This window comes from Gobio gobio (assembly GCF_949357685.1).
Source record: "Gobio gobio genome assembly, chromosome: 17".
Taxonomy (NCBI): domain Eukaryota; kingdom Metazoa; phylum Chordata; class Actinopteri; order Cypriniformes; family Gobionidae; genus Gobio; species Gobio gobio.
The window spans coordinates 18,307,849-18,317,681 of NC_137110.1; the positions used below are offsets into that span (position 1 = coordinate 18,307,849).

General features: G+C 39.3%; 1 protein-coding gene across 1 annotated transcript in view; it reads left to right on the forward strand.

Annotated features, from left to right (window-relative positions):
- brinp3a.1 (bone morphogenetic protein/retinoic acid inducible neural-specific 3a, tandem duplicate 1) overlaps positions 1-8,219 on the forward strand; it is a 45,418-nt gene extending 37,199 nt beyond the window's left edge. The window contains exon 8 of the mRNA XM_079841672.1: positions 6,213-8,219. Within this exon, the coding sequence (XP_079697798.1) occupies positions 6,213-7,329 (1,117 nt within the window). The 3' untranslated portion in view covers positions 7,330-8,219. The remainder of the gene's footprint in view (positions 1-6,212) is intronic.
- The last annotated feature ends 1,614 nt before the right edge of the window (positions 8,220-9,833 follow it).

Below are 9,833 nucleotides of genomic sequence, written 5' to 3' on the forward strand. Positions count from 1 at the left end.
AATCGAAAAACAAAACAAAAGAGATAAATATAAAATTCAAAATAAACTATAACAAATAAGAGAAAAAGCTAAATAAATAAATACTAAAAAGCTAAATACTAGAAACGAAGAACAAAAAAACTAAACTGCAACCTGGCTGGAAACTAGAAGGAGAAAAATAAGACTGTTAAACAAGAGAGAGTAACAAAATCAAAACTAGAGAAATCCAAAAAATTAGGCTAGGGAAAAGATAGCAAAAAACTATAACTTGACAAGATCAATAACTATCACTACTAGATAAACCAGACACAAGGCATACAACAAAGGCACGCAACGAACCAGCAAGAACATGAGTGAAGGTAGCGCAATATAAAGGGACCAGAGCACATGAGGATCAGGTGAGCACAATTTGTGAAACAACGACTAGACCAGACTAAACAAGCGGGTGTGGTAACAGCAAACAAGGAGGTGGGACTAGAGGAGCACATGGCCAACACAAACAAAGACAGAGCCATGTGGTCAGACACAAGACAAACAAAGAGACATTGAACAGAGACAAGACTGTCAGGACAGGACCTTGACACTTAGTGTCCAAGTGACTGATTACATGTAATATGGATTACATAATCAGATTCCAAATTAAGTACTTGTAATTAAATTATATTGTTTTATATGAAAAGGTAACAGATATTTTGTTGTAAATTTTAAAACTAATACCTTACTTTACTAGTTACTAGAAAAAGTAATCTGATTATGTAACTCAGGTTACTTGTAATGAGTTACCCCCAACACTGCCCACAGCTGATTTGCAGTAGTATTTCAGTAAGACAGTAATAACGTGAGTTAGTCGTTTAGCCGGAAACTTACACAATATAAAACACAAAACGATGTATTTTGAACACCCGGTAGGAAATGCACTGAACAAAATTATAAATGCAACACTTTTGTTTTTGCCCCCATTTTTCATGAGCTGAACTCAAAGATCTAAGACTTTTTCTATGTACACAAAAGGCCTATTTCTCTCAAATATTGTTCACAAATCTATCTAAAACTGTGTTAGTGAGCACTTCTCCTTTGCCGAGATAATCCATCCACCTCACAGGTGTGGCATATCAAGATGCTGATTAGACAGCATGATTATTGCACTGGTGTGCCCTATGGCCGTTTCACACCGCAAGCGTGAGCAATTCGTGAACGTCACGTCAGCCTAACTACACCGTGACTGCAGCTGCAGACGCGCAAGAGTATTCACACTGGAAGTGTTTGTACAGCGTCACAGCAGCAGCTCCAATACTACATATAATGCTCACTTATATCATATGTGAGCATTTCTTTATAAAGACAATTAGCCTATATTTGTTTTTAGAAGGTGGTCATTTATAAACTTGATAGTCTTGAAACTTTGTTAACATGGGGAGGTGTTGGCTGCAACATTTGCATGTAAATGGTAAATGACAAACACAACCAAGAAAACTGCGATCATGTGGTTTCATTCATACTTCGATGAGTTTACAAGACCGCAGACGAAAATAAAATGCACACTCTTGTTTGATTTGGGTAGTGCTAGAGCCTAGACCTGTCTGTGTAGCCTAAAATAATGTTTTTATATATATACACTCACCGAAAGGATTATTAGGAACACCCGTTCAATTTCTCATTAATGCAATTATCTAATCAACCAATCACATGGCAGTTGCTTCAATGCATTTAGGGGTGTGGTCCTGGTCAAGACAATCTCCTGAACTCCAAACTGAATGTCAGAATGGGAAAGAAAGGTGATTTAAGCAATTTTGAGCGTGGCATGGTTGTTGGTGCCAGACGGGCCGGTCTGAGTATTGAGCAGATTGAGTATTTTCACGCACAACCATTTCTAGGGTTTACAAAGAATGGTGTGAAAAGGGAAAAACATCCAGTATGCGGCAGTCCTGTGGGCGAAAATGCCTTGTTGATGCTAGGTCAGAGGAGAATGGGCCGACTGATTCAAGCTTAAAGAAGAGCAACTTTGAATGAAATAACCACTCGTTACAACCGAGGTATGCAGCAAAGCATTTGTGAAGCCACAACACACACAACCTTGAGGCGGATGGGCTACAACAGCAGAAGACCCCACAGGGTACCACTCATCTCAACTACAAATAGGAAAAAGTGGCTACAATTTGCACGAGCTCACCAAAATTGGACAGTTGAAGACTGGAAAAATGTTGTCTGGTCTGATGAGTCTCGATTTCTGTTGAGACATTCAGATGGTAGAGTCAGAATTTGGCGTAAACAGAATGAGAACATGGATCCATCATGCCTTGTTACCACTGTGCAGGCTGGTGGTGGTGGTGTAATGGTGTGGGGGATGTTTTCTTTGCACACTTTAGGCCCCTTAGTACCAAATGGGCATTGTTTAAATGTCACGTCCTACCTGAGCATTGTTTCTGACCATGTCCATCCCTTTATGACCACCATGTACCCATCCTCTGATGGCTACTTCCAGCAGGATAATGCACCATGTCACAAAGCTCGAATCATTTCAAATTGGTTTCTTGAACATGACAATGAGTTCACTGTACTAAAATGGCCCCCACAGTCACCAGATCTCAACCCAATAGAGCATCTTTGGGATGTGGTGGAACGGGAGCTTTGTGCCCTGGATGTGCATCCCAAAAATCTCCATCAACTGCAAGATGCTATCCTATCAATATGGGCCAACATTTCTAAAGAATGCTTTCAGCACCTTGTTGAATCAATGCCACGTAGAATTAAGGCAGTTCTGAAGGCGAAAGGGGGTAAAACACAGTATTAGTATGGTGTTCCTAATACTCCTTTAGGTGAGTGTATCTTTCACCCAAGCTAATTAATTAAAATGGTTTAAATGGGTAAATCTTCTACAAATATCTTTTTATTTTTCATTTTCTTTTCTGACACACTTCAGTTCTTGTTAAAACACACTACACGTGCTTCTTGTGTGCATTTTGAGCACCTTTTGTGTGAAATCATATTTATTTTGTCCATTAAAAGTGTGCTTTCACTTTAATTGAGTGTCAGCAGCGCAGCAAAAATAGGCTCGGCGGCGAAACCCCCGCTTCACTGCTGCTCACGCAACGCTCCTGCTTGACGCTCACACGCTGCTCCTGCTCCCGGTGTGAATGCACTCATTGATTAACATGGGCGGCGAAAAAAATATGCGCTGCTCACGCGCCGCTCACGCTTGCGGCGTGAAACGGCCGTTAGGCTGGCCACAATAAAAGGCCACTCTAAAATCTGCAGTTTTATCACACAGAACAATGCCACAGATGTCGCAAGTTTTGAGGGACTGGGCAATTGGCATGCTGACTGCAGGAATGTCCACCAGAGCTGTTGCCCGTGAATTGAATGTTCATTTCTCTACTATAAGCTGTCTCCAAAGGCTTTTCAGAGAATTTGGCTGTACATCCAAACGGCCTCACAACCGCAGACCACGTGTAACCACACCTGCCCAGGACCTCCACATCCAGCATCTTCACCTCCAAGATCGTCTGAGACCAACCACCCGGACAGCTGCTGCAACAATCGGTTTGCATAACCAAAGAATTTCTGCACAAAATGTCAGAAACCGTCTCAGAGAAGCTCTTGATATGCTTCACCTGTGAGGTGGATGGATTATCTCGGCAAAGGAGAAGTGCTCACTAACACAGATTTAGACAGATAATTAATTATTATTATTATAATATGATTCTATTTTATAAAGCTGTTAGTTAAATATGTGAAGTAAACAGCCTTTATCTTGCAGCACTTGTGAAAACAAACATTTCTATATTTGCAGATCGCAAGTCCCAATGTACAGTATACTAATACTTTGCAAAGTTTCCTATCTCGGGACTGAGGAGTCTAGGGCATGAGAACAATAACTGCATATGTTTGAAATGTTTCTGCAATCTGCCTTGATCTATCTTCAAGAGCATCCTTCCACTTTGATAACATATGATTCAAGTTTCAGCAAGAAAAATAAAGCACACAAATGGAAAAGACATTTTATTAGACTGCTTTTGAGTTCCTGATTTACTGTTTTGTTTTCTTTGTCATTTCATCACTCACACTTGATTTATTTGATTTTCACACTTCCTTTAAATGACTTTTTTCCCCATTTCTTTTGTCAGGCGGAATTTATCAACAGCTTGGTAAATTTGTTCATAAAATGCATTGCCATATATTTGTTTTCATATCACTTTGTCTTTCACTATTGCTTTAAACGGAGTTGGTGCTTTAAAATAATAGTCGAATACAGTCTGAATCCGATAGCTGGTTTTGAGCGATTACAAATACGCTTTCCTTAATGGGTGTAATTTTCCATAAGAGCAAAAACGCTTATTTAAGCTATTGTTGCTCTTCCATCAGATGTTTTTTACACTCTAGAAATATGGAAATTCTCATGAAATTGTGGTCTCGTGGAATAAATGTGCATGAGCATGTTTTGTCTCTGGTGTGAATTTCCGTTTCGCTGTCAGTGAAATATGCTGACAGGCTGCTGAGATTTCTTCCATTGCCAACCACCTGCATACTGACTGTCTCTCAGGCAGCCTGGTGCCATGAATATTTATACATTCTGTTGCCATCACTTATGTTTTAATCCAGGGTAAACTGTTTTTCTCTGCGCAAGTGGAAATTCCATGGCAATGAAAATCTTTGGCTATCTCTCAGGAGAGCATAAGAGGGCAATTGCTGAAATAGATTTTTGCACTATGAAAAGAAGAATTACCATACATAGTAAGCCATTTCAAAGCAGAATTAAGAATATTTATTTAAACCCAAAGATTATCCTCTTCAGGTTGATTATGATTTGTGTTTTTTAGTGAGGATTATTAACCAATGAAATTAATATGTGTCAAAAGTGACTGATTTGGCTCAAATATTTCACAGACTACATGGTACTAGATAGACGCATCATTTACTTTTAAGATTGAAAAATGCTGTATGAGATTAATTTTTACTATGTTGTTGTTTTTGGAAAAACAAAGTGAAATGGAAAATGGGAAACAAGTACAGTTTAGCTGATGTTTACAATTTGACTCCATGTGACAGATCGTGCTGATCCACTCCACTGAGTTCATTTGCCAGTGGCAGCAGAGAGAATCATTACAGTGTCTGAATATGCATGTTATGTTAATTTTTGCTGGATGGCATTTTTTTCATGCTCATAAAATGGATGAAATTGTTTGGAAATAATTTAGTGACTAGTGTTATTTTTTTAAGTATTGATTTTTACTAATTTTCTACTTGGGTGAAGTAATCTATTATGAGAAAAAAACAGCATGTGCATTGCTATGAATAAAGTAATCTTAGTTTCAATCTTTCTTCTTTGTTGACTAATTAAAAAAATATTTAGTAATATATATTAGTATTATTTGAGTACATTTTTATGCAAGCAACATTTAAATCACAACTATTTCTTTATATTATATTGGATGTTTTGCTCAATTCTTTTTTTGATAGTGAGAAACTGTACAATACACATACATACATTATATGTTTTATTTTGTTCAATACAAGGAAGGGGTGTAACAATATATCATGTCACAATATATCGCAATACAAAAATGCAACAATATGTATCGTGGATAGTGACAATGTGTATTGTGAATAGTTACTATGTGATGAAAAAATGCAAGTTTACAGAGTTTTAGTGTCAGTACTACATTAAACTACTATAATATTGCAATGGGGGAATATTTGTGGGTCCTGATGCCAAATGTCTTATGTTACCAGTAAAAAGTGGCCTACATTATGTTAAATATATCTAGTTGTCAGTGACAGAGTGCAAGCATCTTCGTCTAAAATAATTCTGTATTTCAGAATCATGAGTATTCTGGTGTCACCATTGTCCTGTGCATTGGGTTACAGCACAAAATCCAAGCCTATTAATTTACACCCCAATGTAATACCAAATGTAGCAATTTAATCAACAGTACATTTTTTGTTAACCTTTTACTATATGTCTTGGTGTATCGCAATAATATCATATCAGTATCGTGATATGTATCAAATCATGACACCCCAATACAAAGCATACATGGTTACGCTTCAAGCTATTGGAGAATGAACAAAATAAAACATGTTCCCATGAGCATCAAGTACCTTGATTAATTCTTGTGACATCTTTAATATTGCCACTTACTTTATCGTCCGATTCTATCTATGATGAAATACAAAATCCTTTAGGACTTTCAAGGCAATCTGACTTATCACATTCATTCCTTCCTTTACCATAGGCCTCTCAGCTATTGGCTGAGGTATATCCTGTCCATCATGTACTGCAGTGAGAACAATCAGATAGGATCCTACATGGAGGAAACGCGAACCTGCTCCTGTCATTATGAGCACCCGTCCTGCCAGGGTGTTATCCCGTGCTCTGTGGGTGACGGTCCTCACTGCGCCTCCTGCTCCTATGAGAACCGCTCTCGCTGTGCCAGCTGCAATCCCGGCTACATGCTGAGCCAAGGGACCTGTAGGAATACCATACCTGATTCTACCGACAACTACATCGGTTTTGAGACCGACCTCCAGGACCTGGAGCTGCGTTACCTGCTGCAAAAGAAGGACGGGCGGATTAGTATTCATGCCATGTTCATAAGCAATGACGTCAGACTCAACAACTGGTTTGATCCCAGCTGGAGGAAGAGGATGTTGTTGACACTGAAGAGCAACAAGTTCAAGTCTAACCACGTTCACATGCTCCTTGGGATCTCCCTGCAGATATGCCTTACTAAAAACAGCACCCTGGAACCCGTGCTGTCCGTCTACATCAACCCATTTGGAGGGAGTCATTCTGAGAGCTGGATCATGCCCATTGACCAGAACAGTTACCCTGACTGGGAAAGGACCAAGTTAGACATCCCACTTGACTGTTATAACTGGACCCTGACTCTAGGTAACAAGTGGAAAACCTTTTTTGAGACAGTACACATTTACCTGAGGAGCCGTGTCAAAACAGCATCAGCTCAGGGTAATGGCAGCGTCCATTTCGAGCCATTGGAATACATGGATTCATCCCGTAACCTGGGCTACATGAAAATCAACAGTATGCAGGTGTTTGGATACAGTATGCACTTTGATCCAGATGCCATCCAGGACTTGATCCTGCAGCTGGACTACCCATACACACAGGGCTCGCAGGACTCGGCCTTGCTCCAGCTGCTGGAGATCCGAGACCGGGTCAACCGACTCTCTCCACCGGGCCAGCAACCTTTGGACCTGTTCGCCTGTTTATTACGCCACCGTCTCAAACTTTCTACCACTGATGTGGTCCGAATCCAGACTGCTCTTCAGGCCTTTAGCGCCAAGCAGCCCAACTCAATGGAGTATGAAACTACCAAACTATGTAGCTAATAAGGCACTGCAAGTATATTTGTAGCTATTTCTGTAATTGTAGTTAAATGGCCTGGTATACTTTCAAAAAGAAAAAGAAAAGAAAAAACATTGGACAGCTGCTGGGATACAGTGTTGATGGTGATGCCACAGTTATGGTGTTTGTTTGAACCACTGATGTAATGGGCCACTTCAGAAGAATGGCCAAACCTTTGCCTTTTCTTTTCTTAACTGCAATGATGATTTACAATAACCCATAGAGTGATGACCTTATTTCAGTTTCATGGCACACTGCAGAATTTAACATCAGCCCCAGTCCTAATAAACAATGCGTGCAGTTGGACTTGTCCAGAAACTTTTTTCTTTGTACTTTTATTCTCTTCAAGAAAAACAGAGGCTGTAAACACATGGTGAGCCAAACCTTGTTAGTGTAATCAGGTGTGTTGTGTCTGGGCAAAATTCCAACTTACTTTCAGTATTTCCCCTTTTTTATGCTGTCTGTCAACACTGTAACTCTCAAAAATATCAGTATCCTAATCAACAATAGATGGTTTTGTTGATGCTTAAAACTTTTTTTTACAGTATTTGTTTGAATATGAATGTAGGAGGAAATAAATAAAAATTAAATCACATCATAAGCAAGGTACTTATTATATATGCTGTTTCATGTACATTTATTTTTATAAAATCAATTATTTGTGACAAGTTACAAAGGTAATGTCCATAAAATGTATAGAACATGAATTTGTTAATACTCTAAATAAAAGTCATTTTTATGTGCCGTCTGTAAATATATCTAATTGCTTGAATTGCACAAAACTTGTCATTTTATTTAGAGGCTTTGTTTGTTGTCTTAAGTTGCCGTGCCCTCCTCTACTTTTGGCACCCTTTGCAATAAATCTGCATTGTTTATCCTTTTGATCTTTCATTCAAAAAATACACACAATTATAAACTTCCATTGAAGTAAAACAATTGAAAGTGGAAAGTTTATTATGAAATCGTCTCGGTTACGTATGTAACCCTCGTTCCCTGAAGGAGGGAACGGAGACGTACGTCGGAACTGACCGACGAATTGGGATCTCAATTCGTCGGTCAGTTCCGACGTACGTCTCCGTTCCCTCCTTCAGGGAACGAGGGTTACATATGTAGCCGAGACGTTCCCTTTCAGTCGGTCACGTTCGACGTACGTCGGAACTGACCGACGAATTGAGATCCCAATTCGTCGGTCAGTTCCGACGTACGTCGAACGTGACCGACTGAAAGGGAAAAATGTTTTTCTACAATGCATGTTGGCCACAATTATTGGCACCCCTAGAAATTCTTATGAGTAAAATATCTCTGAAGTATATTCCCATGCATATGTATGTTTTTTTTAGCACAACAGGGTGACTGGGAGCATGAAATTGTCCAGCCATGATAAATATAAGGAAACACAAAGGCCAAATTCCCTTAATCATCCATAACAATGAGTAAAACCAAAGAATATAGTTCTGATGTGCAGAAAAAGATTGTTGAGCTTCACAAAATAAAAAAAAATGGCTGTAAGAAAATAGATAAAGCATTAAAAATACCCATTTTTACCTTCAGGGCAATAATTAAGAAGTTATATTCAACTAAAGATGTTACGAATCTGCCTGGAAGAGGACGTGTGTCTATACTGTGAGAGTTTGAGTTTGACTCTCCAAGGATCACAGCTGTAGAATTGCATAAATTAGTTGAGTCTTGGGGTCAGAAATCCTAAAAAAAAATTGTATCAAACATCACCTGCATCACCACCAAGTTGTTTGGAAGGGTTTCAAGACAAATCCTCCTCACTCATCCAAAAACAAACTGTAGCATATTCAGTTGTCAGACAGGACTGGGACTTCAAAAGGGACCTGGTCCTATGGTCAGATTAATCTAAAAAAAAAAAAACAAACAAGAGCTTTTTGCCAGCCCACGGTTAAAGGGGCTATATGCAACTTTTTCCCCAAAATAAACGTAACAATAGCCTTTTTATTTTACCATTTATGACTCAAACATCTCCTGATGAGCATACTGACACCTTGTCCGCTCACAGTGGGTGCACCTATAAGCCTGTATCCTATTTTTCCTATTTTCTGGCGGGTCGTCTTTTCCCACGCTGTCTGCAGATGTGACGTCACCACCACTGCGAGAGCGAGCAGAAAATGAGAGCAGTTCTGTTTTTTGGCCACAGGTGTCAGTCGCGAGTTTAAATTTCAGAAAAACGCATATAGCCCCTTTAAATATATTGCTGGATCTTTAATGTTGTGGGCCTATTTTTTTGCTGTAGGTCCTGGACATCTTGTCCAGATACATGGTATCATGGATTCTAGAAAATACCAACAGATGAAAAATCAAAACCTGACCGCTTCTGCTAGAGCCGTGGTTAGATAGTCTATCAGGACAATGATCCAATTGATCAAAATAAACACCAAAAATGTGTCACTGAACACAAAATGAAGCTTCTGCCATGACCATCCCAGTCCCCTGACCTGACCAAATAGAAAATGAGAGGGCTGAA